Source organism: Mastomys coucha, unplaced genomic scaffold (assembly GCF_008632895.1).
Source record: "Mastomys coucha isolate ucsf_1 unplaced genomic scaffold, UCSF_Mcou_1 pScaffold15, whole genome shotgun sequence".
Classification (NCBI taxonomy): Eukaryota; Metazoa; Chordata; class Mammalia; order Rodentia; family Muridae; genus Mastomys; species Mastomys coucha.
The window spans coordinates 36,182,405-36,200,631 of record NW_022196897.1 but is presented as its reverse complement, the minus strand read 5'-3'; the positions used below and the strand labels follow the sequence as shown (position 1 = coordinate 36,200,631).

At 33.7% G+C, this 18,227-nt stretch overlaps 1 protein-coding gene across 3 annotated transcripts in view; it reads left to right on the top strand.

Moving 5' to 3' along the window:
* Orc4 (origin recognition complex subunit 4) overlaps positions 1-18,227 on the top strand; it is a 39,285-nt gene that overhangs the window by 13,815 nt on the left and 7,243 nt on the right. For 2 of the 3 annotated variants that reach the window (XM_031370179.1, XM_031370180.1), the window contains 8 exons: positions 340-416; positions 1,008-1,098; positions 3,786-3,861; positions 4,248-4,333; positions 7,694-7,742; positions 8,048-8,199; positions 11,909-12,082; positions 17,652-17,738. In XM_031370179.1, the coding sequence (XP_031226039.1) occupies positions 340-416; positions 1,008-1,098; positions 3,786-3,861; positions 4,248-4,333; positions 7,694-7,742; positions 8,048-8,199; positions 11,909-12,082; positions 17,652-17,738 (792 nt within the window). The remainder of the gene's footprint in view (positions 1-339; positions 417-1,007; positions 1,099-3,785; positions 3,862-4,247; positions 4,334-7,693; positions 7,743-8,047; positions 8,200-11,908; positions 12,083-17,651; positions 17,739-18,227) is intronic. The other variant, XM_031370181.1, reaches the window with a different exon arrangement.

The window sequence follows — 18,227 nt, the reverse complement described above, 5'->3', positions numbered from 1 at the left end:
GATTAATTGTGACTAAGCCAAGACATTTTAGGAGCCTTAGTTTCTAGAGAGACCATTGATTGTGTTATTGTTGCACTGGCACCGTTGCATTAGATTGCATTGCCTGTGCATTGAAACAGCTTTTGAGTTGGTGATGTATTGAAGTAGTTCTCCCATTCATTGACGTGACATTGTCATTATTTATCTGAGACTAGATCAAAGAAGAATATTTTTATAACTCAGAAAAATGGTGCCAGAGCAGTTAGTATTTAATTCCTGGCTGCTGCAAATAAAATTTCACATTCACTTTTATTACATGTGTAATATTTTTATTACATGTGTTCATCTTATGTTTATCAGGTACAAAGAATTTTACGTGAAAGATTTTGTCATCACAGTCCACGTGGCAACCTGTTTGGAGTGCAGCTACAATACAAGTAAGTCTAACTGTCAACTACTCTATTATAAATTAATTTTCATTTGCTCTCTGAGTTTTGTAGAAGGCTAGTCATACACAAACTTTATCCTAAGTTGTGATGAAGTTATAGTTTATATATAGAAACTGAATACTGTGAAACATGAACACATATAAGTACTTAATATTATGTTATTAATAAGGACATATGGTCCCTAATACTTCTTTTGTGTTAATTATCTGGTATTATTGAAAGAATTCTGACATTCTTGTACATCACACTCAGATAATGACCAGAGTGCTAGTGAAAATAGTTCTCTCTAAGCCCAGAGGACATAAAAGTTAGTTTAATTGTCTCTTATCTTCTACCACTATGAAACCAAATGAATTCCCACTTTCCTGGATTTCCTCTTCTGGTCTCTAGAGAATCTCTACTGGACAGTGTTCTTTTCTCTGTATTTTTCTATATACTAGATGTCTGAGATTCTTTGGGCTAGAGAGCCAAAAGGGTAGAATTAATATTCACTTTCAAATTTAGCCTTTTAAAAGTATGACCCAATAAATTATTTCACCTTTTTTTTTAAACTTTTTCTGCTTTTGCATATCATTTTAGGCATTTGATTGAGCTACTCAAAAGAACTGCTATCTATGGAGAAAGTAATTCTGTACTCATTGTTGGACCACGAGGGTCAGGGAAGACCACGGTAAAAGACTTAAGTTTCTCATATATCATTGCTTTAATAGACATTTGAATTTTTTTATATCAGATGACACTAAAAATGTTTATCATTTTATTATATTGCAACATTCTTTGTTTTCTATTCCTTTTAAATGACAAAAACCGTGCAAGTACCCTATAAATTTAAGTTGTGATATGGGAGTTGATCATGCTTTTTTGAATCCTGTAGTGACAAGGTTTTTCAAGGAACAAGCAGTACTTTTCATGTACTGCCCATACACTGTTTACTTTTGTCTGTGTGTCTGCATGCATGTACATATACCACGGTGTATTGGTTTATAGAAGAAGGGGGATAACTTTGGTGTTGATGCTTGGTTCTCATCTTTTACCTAGTTTGAGATAGGGGTCCTCTGTTATGTTCTGTCTCGGTATATTGGCCTACACTGGTGCAGGGATTTCACTCCTCCCATCTGCCACTGAGAGTACATGCTTCCACTCATGGGTTCTGAGGATCCCAACTCAGGACTTCACAGGTCAATATCATACAGTGATTCCCCACAATCATTTTTTTTCCATTTTTTATAGCTTATTTTTAACCTTCAAACAAATCTTTCATATCAAGGTATATCTTCAGTATTCATGCCATATTTCTCTTTTTCTGATAGTTAATCTCAAAAAATTTTTCTCCCCCTCATCTGTTCCTTTTGTACAATACACAAAACAAATACATCAACACTTGAATGTATTACTATTAAATTTTAAGGTGCTGAATTGTATAAATTATATTTTTCTAGTATTCTATAATACCAAATTAATATTTTGTTCAATAGATTTTATTTTATTAATACACTTTAAAATAGTTAAGACTGTAAATGAAAATTATGTTTCTATTTTTTAAAATAGTTCGTGTTGGTTCTATATGATGTAAGATGAAGAATTTTTTCTATTTGTACTACCATTTCCATTTAAACAACATAACTTGGCAATTGATAACTTTATCACTGTTTCAAGAATCTTTTACATCTCTTATCTTTGGTTCTCCTGCTCACTTGGTATAATTACTATTTCTTTACCTTTTGTTGTTGTTTGTTATTGTTGTTGTTTATAATATTTTTCTTTTGCTTTTGATTTAGGGACTTTAACAAAAGGACTATGTAAAATACATTTTGTTTTACTTGACTTATCTACTGCCTGGGGTTATAGTCGTCCTCACAGATGTTTTTGGATTTTTTCTTTCCCTTAGAATTGCATGGATTTTGCTTAAATTTTGTTTTGTAGGGAAAATCCTGGAATAAGATTTTCTTTAGTTTTTCTTTTTTCTTTTTGCTATATTCAGCTTATATACGTGGTCAAGCTACACAGCAGTCTCAGACGCCTGTGGCTTACTAGGACATTTTCTCTTTCTTTGTACCGTCTGTCATAATAGTAGTGGACAAATCAAAGGAAGGAAGTTTGTGTAAATGAGTTCAATGGAACAGTGCTCAGACTCTTGATACACTTATGAGATAAAAGTTTTATTAATGTCTATTCTTTAAAGGATTTGAAATGTTCTCTACTGAGTGATTCATGAATTGAAACAAAATGGCTCTCAAATAAAATATAAATGTCAGTGAAGTATAAAAGATGGGAGGCAGCACACAATGCAATACATTTTTAAAATATGTTGAAAGTAGTTTTTTAGGGAGAAAGTTTGTGTGAGTCACAGATGTTGTCTTGAGGTAGAGTTGACCTGATTCAAAGGTAGGAAAGTACCATCTTACTCTTATGGCTGCTTTTATTGTTTCTTCTCAGCTGGGCTACTACAGTAAGTAGTCAGTTGTACCAAGAGAGTTGTTTTTTTGGTTTTTTGTTTGTTTGTTTAAGAGAATCTAGATCGAGAGTACCTGTGATCTAAAGTAGAATTTCGTATCCTTAAAATTCGCACAGCTATACCAAAGTTAGTTTCTATGTTTACTATCTTTTTGTGAAATCTGTCTACTCTCTTTACTTATATGTACACTTAACATCTGTTTTCCTGGACCAGTTTTGATTTGAATAGGAGTGTTTTACATTGCTCTTAGTCTTCCTCATTAACAAATTTTATATTGCAATAATACCTTCTGAATATAAGTACATTTTCATAGTAATTATTATTGTAATCTTATAATTGCTTGTAACCTTTTACTAACTTTCCTATTGTTTTGTGGGGTTTTTTTTCTGGTTTTGACTGTTTATTTGTTTTGGTTTTGATTGTTTCTTTGTTGGTTTGTGAAATAGAATTTCATATAGTTCAGGTTGCAGATCATCCTGACTCTTGAATTTCTTATTCTCTGGCTCCTGAGTGCTGGGATTGCAGGCTTATTGCAGCCATATCCAGCTAACCTTCCTCACTATGCTTTTCTATTTATTTATTCATGAGTAAATACTTTATCTTTTTCTTTTTAACTAATTGCTATTTTTATTCATGACAGTATGCAGACTACTTAACAATGTTGCATGAAATTGACATTGGAGGACAAACCTTTTCCAACTATTTAGCTTCATTTTTTTCTATAGCTTTAGCTGCTTTCAGTGACACCTGAATAGTAAAATGTACTGAGATACAAAGATTAAATCTTCTAGATATAAAGTGATTTATTTGTTTATATTTGTTCTCAGCATTTATGATTTTAATAAAGAATAGCTTCATTTTATCTTTTCCAAATTCAACATTTTACACATTTTTATATTTAGTTATTAAATCATGCTTTGAAAGAACTCATGGAAATAGGAGAAGTGAGTGAAAATGTGTTACAAGTTCATTTAAATGGTGAGTATATCATTTTTCCATTAAGAAACAAAGTAAACTACTTAGGTTTGCCTATCGTGATAATAAATTCCTTTATGTTTTAAGTCTGTCAAAATGTTATCTATTAAAAACTTTATGCCTATTTAATGGCTTTTAGATATTAAAGGAAAGTGTATAAGATAATAATATATATTTTCAAATAGTTTTTTTTTTCCTTAAATAGCACCATCTCCAAGGAATGGTTCTTTGATTATCTTATTTTTAGAAGAAGTAACATGAACTAGTAGACTGATTATATTCTTTCTAATTAAATTTTTCAAAGCATTAGAAAATATATTTACTTGGAAAATAATCTGTATCAATACTTGCTTCATTTTATTTAGACACCACTAATTATACTGTTTCAGGACTGCTGCAGACAAATGAAAAAATTGCTTTGAAAGAGATCACAAGACAATTAAATCTCAAAAATGTAGTTGGAGATAAAGTTTTTGTAAGTATCATTTCAGACTTTTTATTTCTGGAAGGTTGGGAGAGTCATATTAGGAAGCAATATAATATATAAAATTGATGTAGGATTTTTGTTAAGAAAAGACTTAATGTTTGAGGATATATTTAGTCATCAAGCTTTTATTTTGGTGGTTGTTTTTAATGTATTTTTATGACTATTTGTTTAAGTAAAAGTCTTTAAATCAAGATTTGTGAAGTAACATAAGCATATTAGGTAATATTTTGAATTTAAAGATGGCACATAGTGGGTTGACTCTTTTGTTGCTAACATTTGATTCCCTGGTGGTGATATTAGGCTGTCAGGTCAATGAATCTCTCTCAATATCAGATTCTTTCACTAAGTATACTTATTTTGCGTATTTCATAAGATTATTCTAAATAAGGGAAGTAAAATTCCTCTTGATTAAATACTAATCATGCTAACAATGTGCTGTGTGAATATCTGTTATTTCATGTCCATCACTTATGGTGTACCTTGCACTGATAGTGCTTCAGACTAAAGTGTTCAAAATGTCTCATTCAACTGTTTACCTAACATACATTATCTAAGGAAAACATGAGTAATCCATGTCCTAATCTATTATCCAAGACTCCATATATAGATAAGGTACATATTTCCCAAGTCCATTTTCTGTCCATGAAAGTACTGTCATTCTGCAGTGCTGTCATTCCTATCCTATCGCTCTTTGCTCTGTGCTGCAGTGATCTGCACACCGCTGTGCGTGCTTCTAGTATCTAGGAATTGCATTCTTTAAGTTAGCAGCAAAAATTGAGCCAGCCATGTTTTCTCCTTTTCTGCTCTACAAACTGTTGGGAAATAAAGTCAGAATGTCCGTTTTATAAATACCTATATTCAACAAGAATTCCTATTAAACTCCGTAGTTTGTAATTTCCAAATGATCTGGGGAGTTAATTCTAATGTTCCTAAATGGATATATTGGTACTATATCTGTATAAATTAATGGAAGATATAGTTATATTACAATCTCATTCTAATCATGGCTATTGTGGTCATCATGACAGTCAATCCTTTGTATATTTAGGTCCTCTAGCTCTGTATACAACCAATAACAAACTGAAGATACTCAAGAAAAAAATATATTTATGCTAAACTTGCACAGGTTTTGTATTTTGTTGTTATGTTTTTAAATATTCCATTAGAAGAGCTAATAAATAATATCTAGATAATCTTTTTAGGTTGCTTTCTGTTTCTGTAATAAAAATATTAATCAAAACTAACCTGGTGATACTGGGGTTAATCTGGTTAACTGCTTCCAGATTACAGGAACTCAGACAAGAACAGAGGCTGGAACCATGGAGAAGCTCTGTTTATTGGCTTGTTTAGCTACCTTTCTTATATAGCTCAAGCCCATCTGCCCAGTATTAGTGTTGCTCATTGTGAGCTGGGCCCCCTATATAAATTAGCAGTCAAGAAAGTGCTTTACAAACTTGCTCATAGGCCAGTCTGATAGAAGCTTCTCTTCCAGCGTCTATATAGATTTTGACAAATTGGCAAAAACTAAATATGGCAGATAGTATTGCACTCTACTAAGGTACTGAGTGTAATATAGAAATAAGGGACTGTGCTATGTAATTAATTTGTAAATACTATGCTATTTTGTTTAGTGAGATTGATCAGTTACACATTTCGGTATTCTTGTGTATGAGTAAGGGGTCCAACATTCAATCCTCCACAATAAGAAGGGATAGCTGTTAAAAGATTATTAGCTTATAATCTCTTTTTTGGAGATTAGGTCTCTAATAGAGACTAATTAGTTTGTCTGAGCTCATATATTTGTGAAGTCTGGACTGAAGAATAAAAGTTGCTAAGTCAGAACTTTACTGTGTTCATAGTCTTTGAGTAAATATATTTTATAGGTACATCATACATATATGTGTGTGTCTATGTATATACATATATTTTTTCATATATATTTGAATAAGTGTGTGTGTGTGCTTTATGATGAGCTATAATGGACTATTGAAAAAAAAAAACAGAAAACAAAATATCTTTGAACAACTGACTGCTGATTTCTAAACAGATTATCTCTATGAGGCAGTGCTAGTTACAATAAATTAATTGTGTAGACTCATTCTTGGTATTAGTCCTGACATTACAGCAGGTGATTATTATTGTATGTAGATACACTTAAATCATTATGCTGGACTGATGATATGACTCTGTGGGTAGACACACTTGCTACCTAGCTTGACAGCCTATGAGAACCCACTCAAAGGTAGAAGGAGAGAATTAACTCTTGCAGGTTGCCCTCTGGCCTCCAAATGTACATTGTGGTGCGCAAACCCACAAAATAATTAAGTGTAAAAAAACTAAAAATAAGGGCTGGAGAGATGGCTCAAGCAGTTAAGCTTACCGACTGCTCTTCTGAAGGTCCTGAGTTCAAATCCCAGCAACCATATGGTAGCTCACAACCATCTGTAACAAGATCTGACTCCCTCTTCTGGAGTGTCTGAAGACAGCTACATTGTACTTATATATTATAAGTAAATAAATCTTTAAAAAAAAAAAAAACCTAAAAATATTTATGCTATATCAGGTTCTTTCTGGGAAAGAAACCTATTAGTTTCTTTTCTCTTTTTATAGCTCCTCAAATATTAAGTTGACTTTTTCCTTAAAATACATGATTGAGGGGGTGGATAGGTTCAGCGGTAAGGTACATTTACTGCTCTTCCAGAGAAGATGAGTTTGCTTTCAAATACCTGCATCAAGTGGTTCACAGCTGTTTTCTAAGCCAATATCTTTGGCCTCTATGCATCCAACATGCACATGCCCACATGTAGACAGGCATTCTTCCAAAATGTTTGTTTTGTCCAAAAATACTTTAGATGTATTCCAAAGAAACAGATAATGTGGTAAACACAAACTGCTAAATAGGCGTTCTTGTGTAGAAAATCTGTTTAATATTTTAAGCAAATTCCCCTTTCCTTTTTGGATCTGATTTTAATCCATATTAAATTTTTTTGAGACTAGGAGGAACGTGTTGTGTTTAAAGAAACAAAGTGGAATATATTTCTGTTCCCCAGCTATATTTTTAATCTAGCAATCCTCCAGAAACTACACTGTTAACTAACATTTCTACCAGTATTATCCAGAAAAAAATGAAACTCACACATGACATAGTACTGTCATTTTCAGTGTTCCACTTTCTCTTATTTTGTATTTAAGTTATGGATAATTAATGCAGATATTCAACTGAGAATCTATTCAATAGCTAATTTCCTAATACAAGTTATACGTGGGTGTGTTCTTTTTGTAAATATTTTTAATATTCATCCTAATTTATGTTATTAAACTTCGGTCACATATATTTTTATTATGCAGGGAAGCTTTGCTGAAAACCTTTCATTTCTTCTGGAAGCTTTGCAAAAAGGTACATGTTTAGGATTCTTAATTTTACCTTCAATCTTCTTTGATTATTAAGTATTTTAAATTTTTACCAAATTTTCTTACCAAAAATAAGAAAAAAGAAAAGAAAGAAAAAAGTAAGGCAATTAAACTAAGTAACTTAATTAAATTATTAAATGATCTAATGGCCACTGTAATGATATTCAGAATATTATTTTTTTCCAGGGATAAAATCAGTATCAGTGAGTTGGCTCAGCGTGTAATAAACATTTACCACACAAGCTTAATGTAATTTCTTGTTAATCTAAACTCTTTTCTTTTTTTTTAAAGGTGACCGGACTAGCAGTTGCCCAGTGATCTTCATACTGGATGAATTTGATCTTTTTGCTCATCAGAAAAATCAAACACTCCTTTATAATCTTTTTGACATTTCTCAGTCTGCACAGACACCAGTAGCAGTTATTGGCCTTACATGTAGATTGGTAAGTCTGTGTTGGTTTGAGAAGTTCAAACTTAGTTATACTGACATAAGTCATTTAACTTAAAGTATTTTGAAATTTATCTCTTTTCTATACTTTATACATTAATACTGCTTTTCAGTTGAGATAAACAAGAAAAGATTGCTACATATTCTATATGCTGTGATTTTAGTCTTACCAGTGAAATCATGGAATAAAACCCACAAATATTAGTAAGTAAGATTTCTACTCTGGCAAGTAAAGGAACATTTAAGTAATATCAGTAATATTGGTAATATATTTTATTTTTTTATACAAGATTAATTTTCAATTTGAAATAACTTACTAAGAATGTATCTCCATAAATTCAATAGTTTTTATCAAGTAGTTTTTATCAAGAGTAGAATGAATTCTTGCTTTGGCATAGATTTTAAAATAGTTTTACCTGAATTCTAAGTAATGAAAATTGTAGACACTTACATGAGTCTTTTTGTGCTTAATGTTTTTGTTGTTTTGTTTTATTCCAATCCTGAGAACTGAACCTAAGCTATCACACGTAGTAGACAGGCACTATTACTCCTGAATCGTATTCACTATTTTGATAATCACTGTTTTGATAGAGAAGTTCACTTATGAGTTGCTCGGACTGTCCTTTAACTTACTGTGAATCTCAGAAAGATCTTGATTTTGTGATCCTTCTGAGGACAGATTACAAGATTATACTACCAGAACCATCTGTATCTACTGTGTGCACTCTTGTATACATGTAGAACTGAGAATCACCTTTTCTCTAACATACTGTAACTGCTATGTCTACACAATTCCTCATATTCCCCATTGCCCATCTCCTTTGATTGTTTTATTTATTTCAGGCTTGTCATTTGTTTATCTTTCTTACAGCTCTCTTCCTTTTTATAAATGTTCTTTCAGTTAATTCACCTTTTAACAATCTTCCTTCCAGTTTTCTATGAAAAATTTTACTTTCCCTGTTGCTTCTGTCTTGGACATTTTTTTAATACTATTTGGTATCCTTTATGTGCTTTGAGATCATTCTTTTTGCATTTATTTATCATTGATACTCTATTTATTATCCTCCAAAACCAGAGGCTATCACCAAGCTAAAAGAAACACCTCTTTCTGTAAAGAAAGGGATAGAGAAGTGGGGCTAAGGAGAAGGCTTAGAGACTACAAGACCTGCTAGTCAAATGTGAGAAGCAAAGTCAAATCCCCAGTGTATACTTATTTGCCTAAAGGGCATGGGTGTGACAGCCCCACTTGCAATTCCAGAACTTTAAGGCCTACAATATCTCTGGCTCAAGATATCTGACTAAACTAGCCTAATTCTTGAACTTGTGGGTTAAATTGAGAAACTGTGCCTCAGAGAACAAGAAAGATGGAAAGCCATGATGAATACTCTTGACTTCAAACTCAGGCCTCCACATAGACACACACACACACACACACACACACACACACATATATATGCAAAGCATGCCACATATACGTAAGAAAACAATCTTTTGGGTGAAATAACGTGGAGATTTGAATTCAGATTTCAACACCCATAGATGTGGGCCACTGTAAACCGAGCACTGGGGAGGTGTAACAGAAGAATTTTGGTGCCTTCTTAGCCAGCCTATCTAGCTAAATAAGCAAGCCTCAGGTTCAGTGACAGTCTTGCTGTTTCTATCTTTTTTCATATGTGTATGTAATAAGTATGTCCACGTGCATGTACTATGGCATGTATGTAGGCAACAGAATAACTTATAGGATTCACTTTTCTCCTTCTACCATCTGAGTCTGGGGATCAAACTCAGGGCCTCAGGCTTGGTAGTAAGTGCCTTTACCTTCTGAACTAGATCACTGTCCCTGAGGAGCCCTGTCTTAAAAACCATAAACTGGAGAACAGTTGACCATAACACCCAGTCTTAACCTCTGGCCTCACACAAGCGCTCCATATACAAACATTCATGAGTAGCTTTTGCATGGTTCTCTAATTCTGTATTTCTTTTATGTTGAATCATGCTCATGTATATTTATAGAAATATATATAGAAAAACCAAAGCATAGGTATAAATAGTTGCTATGTCAGCAAGAAACCCTTTGTAAAAATTTTCCTTTAGTATTTGCTTTTGCTTTCTCATCCTTGAAGTTTAGCTTTTGTCATTACTGACTACCACCAGATCAGCTTCTATGTTCCTTATTTTCTCCATTCTCAGATGCAAGATTTTTTTCTTTGCAATTCCTTCTTATTTATTTGGAAGGTACATGCCGTGGCGGACATGTGACTGTCGGATGACACCTTGGAGGAGTTGGATCTCTCTCCTTATAATGCATGGGTTCCAGGGATTGAATAAAAGTCCTCAGCCTGACATCAGGGGCCTTTTCACTCTTAGCCGTCTTCCCAGCATCAAAGTACAGTTTCTTAATCTTTGTCTAGAGTTTTCTTTATTAATCATTGCCTTTCCACTACTTATTTATACAAATAACTTACAACTTTACTTTAGTAGAAAATAAATGAGTGTGTATACAAAATTTAGATCTTATACTATTAAAAACATTTTAGGAATTTGCTTTCCTTTCTTGAACCCACACCGCTATAAGTCTTTGCTGTTTTACTTCCTAAATAACCTAAGATTACTTAAATTTTTCATGCTTATCATGGCCTATTAACCCTTTTGCTTGTTTCTATCATAAAGATCATTCAGGTAAAAAAAATACATTTTCTTTTTAAAAAAGAAAATTTTATTGTAGAAAATATCAATACTTGCTGGAGATAGTAGTAAATGAGGCTGACTCCAGTATTTATTGAGTGACTTTAATAATTATCATAAAATGATCTAACCTATATCTGTCTTCCCTATAAAATATTGAGGCAAGACCATAATAATTTCATCTCATGATTATGTTTTTCAGTTAATTTTAAGAAGATGAGAACTTCTCAAAGTTGATTTTCATGTAGTTACACCTTAAAAATAAATAATAATTGGATGGAGAAATGGCTCAGCCATTAACAGCACTTGTTCTGATCAGAAAGGACGAGAATTCAGTTCTTCCACTGATCACAGCAGCTTAATATTTATCTGTAGTTCAGCAAATAGAATTTTGCTCTGTTATACATTGTGTTTCTTGAGGCTCTTAAACAAAATCATGAAGATCTCTGAGTTTTTAATGGTAGTAAATCTCATTGCATTTTGTTACCTCAGATTTTTATGTGAATTTTTTTGTAGGCTGTACAGAATACCACACTGGTGTGCTTAATGTCTCTGTTCAGGAAGAATAGGTGTGTGTATGTCCTTAGTGGGTTTGAGAATGTTAGCATTTGATAATGGGGCTAGAAAGCAATTGCGAAGATACTGGTGCCTAGAAAAGAATTATTTAGTTCAGTAGTTATCAATTTGTGGTGCAACCCATTTAGGGGTTGAACAGCACTTCCACAGGGATCAAAGGGGTAACATGAGACCATCCTTCATATCAGGTATTTGTATGATAATTCATAACAGTAGCAAAATTAGTTAGGAAGTAGCAACGGAAATAATGTTTGGGGGTCATCACAACAGCATTAGAAGGGTCACAGCATTAGAAAGATGGAGAACTGCTGACTTAGTTCCCCTCAGATTAAAATGCTTGCTTGTAGATTATAAATGTTATTAGTTATAAGCTATAGTCAGCTCATTCTCTAACAGCATTTTTTCAACATGCATCTTATATGGATTTCATTTTTGTTTTCAAGGATATTTTGGAACTCTTAGAAAAGAGAGTGAAGTCACGATATTCTCACCGGCAGATACATTTAGTGAATTCATTTGATTTTCCACAATATTTGAAAATATTTAAAGAACAATTATCTCTACCTGAAGAATTCCCAGATAAGGTTTTTGCTGAGAGATGGAATGAGAATGCTCATGTAAGTTGAAGACAATAATCACAAAGCAATTATATCTTTACAAGTTACTAAGGGAACACAAATTATTAAGCTTTTCTTATTTAAAAGCAATAGAATATCTTGTCTCCTAAAATAGCTCTTCAAAAGAACTTCAGGTTAAGCTTTAAAACTCTTGTTAGTAGTTAAAGTTTTAATCCATACCTGGTTTACATTTTAGATAAACTTTTAGTAAATTTGCATAGTTTAAATTTTTAAATATTTTATAAATTTAGAAAAAACCACATTGATATTTCATATTTATTTATATGTTTTTATTTTCAGTTCTCATAAATGACTTCAGCTTTTATTACGTGATTATTGACTATCAGCATTAGTTTATTAAAGAGACTGTCCAGGCTGTGGTGCCTCTCTTATGTATACTAGGCAACCAGACCTTACTTGCAAACTAAATTTTGTTTTACACAGGCTCAATGCTTAGATATAATTTCTTTTTATTTTTAACTTTGTTCTGATTCATAATTCCCCACCTATAATGATTATTGCTGTAAAAAATACATAGGAAAATCTATTTAAGCTAGGAAAAGTTTATTTTGAGATTATGTAGTTGAGTTTGAGGATATAGAGGTGGAAAAATCCTGGAGGCCAGAGCTTTCAGCAGTTGGTCAACTGCGTCTGCAATCAGGAAGCAGAGTGATGAATGTTCCTATTTAGCTCTCTTTCTCCTTTTCCCCCAGAATCACTGCCCAGGTATTAGTGCTACCCACAGTGGAGAATGTCTTGTATTAGTCACTGTTCTATTGATGTGAAGAAATACCATGACCAAAGGCAACTCTTTGAAAGAAAGTATGTAATTGGAGGCTGTTTTACTGTTTCAGAGGCTTATTCTGTTATTGCAGCAGGGAGCATGGACACAGGCATGCATGGCGCTAGAGAAGTAGCTGGGAGCTACATGCTGATCCACAGGCCGAGGCAGAGACACTGAGCCTGTCCAGGGCTTGTGAAGCCTCAAAACCCAATCCCAATGACATACTTCTTCCAGCAAGGCCACATCTAATCCTGTCAAACAGTTCTGATTCTTAGTGATTAAACAATGAGATACGTGATCCTTTAAAAAGCGTTCTTATTTAGACCATCACAAATTCCCCACCTTATTAAACTAATCTAGATAATACTTTACAGGAATGTGTCAAAGGCTATTCTAATCTAGATAATTTCTCATTAACAAGTCAACAGTCAATATTTTCCATCACAACTATCATATGTTTATATTAAGATGTATAATATCTTAATTTTAAAAGTAATTAGTTTGGGTCTTCCCTACCATAAGACTAATCTTTCATAGGACTCAGGAGATTGTTAATTAAGAAAGATTCCTGTAATACTGTGTCTGATACAAGATCCCTATGGGGCATGGTCCTTGTAGTTGTCACTTCACATTGTTCTGTTTCTTACTATTGTCTGGAATTTAACATCTAGGTCACTGGTCACTTGCTTTACATCTCAGTGCCTAACAGGCCTTCATTCTCTTTATATAGTCCCTGAGCTCATTAATAGTCTTACTCTGTCATGTGTTTGAGAGATTTGAATGCAGTTCTTCCTTTGCATTTAATTATCTCCTTTCCTGTTGGTTTTATTATTTCCATGCCTATTTACTCTCTTTTCTTATGGTGACTTTACAGCCAAGACCATCATCCATCTAACTATGTTATATTGTAAGTGTCTGTAACTATATATATATATATATTTTTTTTTTAAACCCATGGGCCTTACACTATGAAGTACAACCACAAATGAAAATTAAACAGAATAAAATAATACACTTGTACTGTACATATATAGGTTTTTATTTGTTATTTCCTTAATAATTTGGTGTAATAATGACCTAGATCTGTTGCTAGAATAAAACACTATGATCAAAACCAACTTGAGTTTCTATGGCTTACAGGTTAGAGTCCATCGTTGGGAAGCCAGGACAGGAACCTTAAGGCAGGAAGAGAAGTGAAAGCCATGAATGAATGCTTCTTACTATCTTTTTCAGTTTACTTTATTATACAACTCAGGACTACCTGCACAAATATCGTTCAACCCACAGTTGGCTAAGCTCTTCCTCTTCAATCATTAATCAAGAAAATGTACCCACAAACATGCTGACAGATAGATTTGATTTCACATAGTTATTAGTTGAGAACCTGTTTTCCCACATGACTTTAATTTGTGTATAGTTGGCAAAATTACTAACCTACAGAAAAAGCTATGTATATACATTTATATTGTGTTAGGTAATATAGTATATGTAATCCAAATACATAAAAAATGTGCATTGGTATTACATGTAAAATACTGTTCCCAAATTACCCTACCTTCTCAGAGCAGAACAGGATTTCCCTATATGTTTTGTCTGAGGTATCTCCTTGACTCAGTTCTCCTGTAGACACAGTAATGAATAGAAATAATGAATGATTGAAATTTCTGTTTAAGTACTAGTGAGTCTTTAGATGAATTAAAAAGGCATATGCTATTTGATGATAGGGTGACTCAGTTCTAATTTGGTTATCAGTTAGAGATATCTGTCTGATTGGTCTTCTCAAAGTAAAGAATTCAACCAAGACACATGCCGCTTAAGTAGACATTTATTTAGCAAAGTAGTCCAGTCTATAGAGAGACTGGGACATGATGCTTCAAAAAGAAGAATGAGGTAACAACTCATTGAGTCCTTTCAGGTTTTGTGACTATGGATGACATCATCATGAGGTAGCATTACTGTCTTCCTCCTAGAAAATCATGGTGAACCAGGTGTCTCTTTAGGTTCTTTATTTCCTGTGAACCTTTTGAAACACCCAGATGCCAAGTTTTTTTTGAGGATCCAAGTCCTTCATTACTATGTAAAAGTTCCTTGGTACCTTACTTTCTAATATGGTGGTAAGAACTACCTTTTACGAAAAGCATTTGTCCATTGGGAAATACCCTTTTTAAGACACAGATACAGTTTTCTTGGTTCCTTCATGCCTGACTGCATCCATAGTATCCTGTGATTCCCTGACTACCTGCTTCCAGTTTCCTTGTTGTTTTTCCAGATATAGCCCCAAACTTAAATGGTCATGGTAGGTGGTGATCTCTTTTATTGTGGCAGTCTGTAGCTTTAGTGTTCAAAAGAGAGCTAGCAGTATTAGGTGTGCAGCCCTTTCTTCTCTTAAGACATTCCTCCTGTGTTGCCTAGCATAGATTGATGTGTTTATAAAATATGCTTAGAAGTCTGTCAGTAAAATGGCCAGAGGCCTTGTCCCTTATTGGGTGAGTTTGTGGTGAAGGTGGTTTAGGGAGCTAGCATCTATGTCAATGCTGAAATTATAGTGAGCTTTTTGTTGGTTTTTTCACTTGCTTGCTTAGATATTTCTACGAGCCGTTTAAAAGCAATAGAAAGATGAGTATTTAAGTAGGAAATATATCTGCCGAAAATATTAAATTTCATTTCAAGAGACAAAAGCTTATTCCCTAAATTTAGACATTTTTGAGGTGAAAGAAGCAAGCCATGGTGTTATAGCTCCAGTAGGGATAAAAACCATTTAGTTTTCTGAGGCTTTTGACTTTTTGTCATTGTTTATGGAGGTTTAGTTCAGTTTTTATGTTTGTTGAGATTTTTAATGATCTTTAATAATGTTTGTAAGATGTCATACAATGTCCTTCAGTTATATGGTTTTTTTTTTTGGTTTGGTTTGGTTTGGTGTTTTTGTTTTTTGTTTTTTTGTTTTTAAACAACTCACTCTGTCCTATTTGTGCTACCCATATACTCAGTTGTGGGGCCATCTGCTGGAGACTGGCCAGCCTGCCAGGAACAACTGTCCTAACCCTTCAGCCAATGCTTGGGGGCTCATGAACCCCTTCCCATATTGTACTAGAATACTTACTGGCATGATATCGTACAGATAGCCATAGCTGCCATGAGCTAATGAATATAGCATTTCTACTCTGGTCTTCCTTGCCCTTTGACTCCACCCCTCTTCTGAGATGGTCTCAGAACTTTGGGAAAGAGTTTTGATATATGTATGTCCCATTTCTGGACAAATATTAATCAGTCACTTACACTCTGATCAGTTCTGAGTTTCTCGATTAACTACTTACCATCTGCTATATAATCTTTTTAAAAGAGGTATTATTAGCACTATACCAGATAGGAATTTAAAGGGCTGTTTGATACAGCGTCCATATAGTGGAATAGTAGAGTAGAGCTCTCCAGGCATAGGTTTTTGGCCTTATTTACAGTTCTAGGCATGTTCCTCCTATAGAGAGTCTTAAATCTAGTTCACAATATTTGCAGCACTACTGCTCCCATGGGCATAGCTTGCCAGGCTGGTCATTATTTTATTACTGGTTTTGTTCTGACTTGTTTAAGGAAAAGAAACCTTTATACCAAGCAGAGGATTTTGGGAACATTATGCCAAATGCCATTGCATCTTTGCTTGCTTTGTCGGATTCACTCTTTTCGTCTGTATTCTTTACCTTCTATTAAATCCTAATTGTCTAGAATTGATGCCTTATTTCTGTATCCATTGGCATTTTATTAATGTACCTTGTTTAGTTTTACAGAGTACTTTGTATTGCCTCTTGAAGCTTCTTCGCTTGTGTGATGGTTAATCTTCATGTCACTGTTTAGATTGTCATGAAGACATTTAGACTAGTTTAGATTGCCATGGAAACACGCCTCTGCCTGCATCTATGAGACTATTTCCAGAAAAGTTAACTGCAGAGGGAAAACCTATCTAGAATGTGGGTGTCACCATTCCATGTGCTATAGAGTTCCATACTGAATGGAAAGGAAAACATGAGCTAAGAATTAGCATTCATTTTTACCTCCTTCCTGATACAGTGCGTATACACCTGCACATACTGCCTCAAGCTCTTGTGATGGTGCCTTCCCCTCCATATTGGATTGTACTCTTACAAAGGAGGGCCAAAATAAACACTCTCTTAAGCTGCTTTATTGTTAGGAAATGTTTAATGTGTGCAGCTTATTGTCTAGATTGCTGTGGTCTCTTGTACATTCTTCCAGGCTTTAGTGTGTCTTTTTTCATTGCTCCTTTTTTTGTCTACCACTTTATGACTTCTTGACCACAGCTTACTCTGCAGAGGCACTCTGCCCAACACCACCCCCACCCCCACCCCCAAAGTTCATTTTTTTCAGTCTTTTTTTTTTCTTTATTTCCTTTTCAATGAAGGCTTCATCAGGCAAGTGTTCTGTAAATGTCTGAATTCTCTCCACATTTGTAGTTGGCTCTAGTTGGACTTTCTTTTTTCTTCTTGTCCAATCCTTTTGCAAATGGCTGCGCTAAAGGTATATGATGACTCCTTTTGTTGTCACTGTGACATGATCTTGTTTAAGCTCATGTTCTTATAGCTCTTCATAATTTCACCACTACATTCTTGTAACTCCACTGTTTTCTTAAGTATTAGAACTCTTATTCTCTGTTGTGATTTGTGCTATATTCTGTTCATCCATCTCACTAGTTTGACTATATAGTTTCCCCTTATTAGATTGGAAATTTGGGGCCAAGCAATATTTTCATTGATTTTTGTTGTTGGTTTTGTTTTCTAGTGTCTCTCCGAAGATTCAACTGTACTTGAAGTTCTCCAGAAACATTTCAGTGTCAACAAAAACTTGCAGTCATTACATATGCTATTGGTTTGTATTTTTAAATACGTTTACTTTTACTTAATCTATGAAAATTATACATATTTTTAACATTTTAAGTGCCTTCAAACTTTTCAATAATAGCTAGACTATTTCTATATTCCTACCAATAGTAGATAAGTCAAAAGTACTGCCTATATCTTGATGTGAAATTTTTAAACTTATACATGCATTTGAGGAGAGATGTCATATTTACTACATTAATTTCGCTGGTATTTGAAGATAATACACAGTTTACTTCTTGAGTTCTTGTTTGGTTATTTTCATTGATAATCTATAATTCTCCAATGTTGGCCGCCTTACCCGTCCAGTGGAAATAAGGAGGCAAACACCGAGCCCTTCTCCATGCAGTTTAATCAGGAACCTTCATATTTACTTCTTACTAGCTAGATTCTTTTATATTCTTCTATACCTTCTTCTTACATCTTACTTATTACTACTTACATACATCTTATTAGTTACATCTTATTAGTTACATAC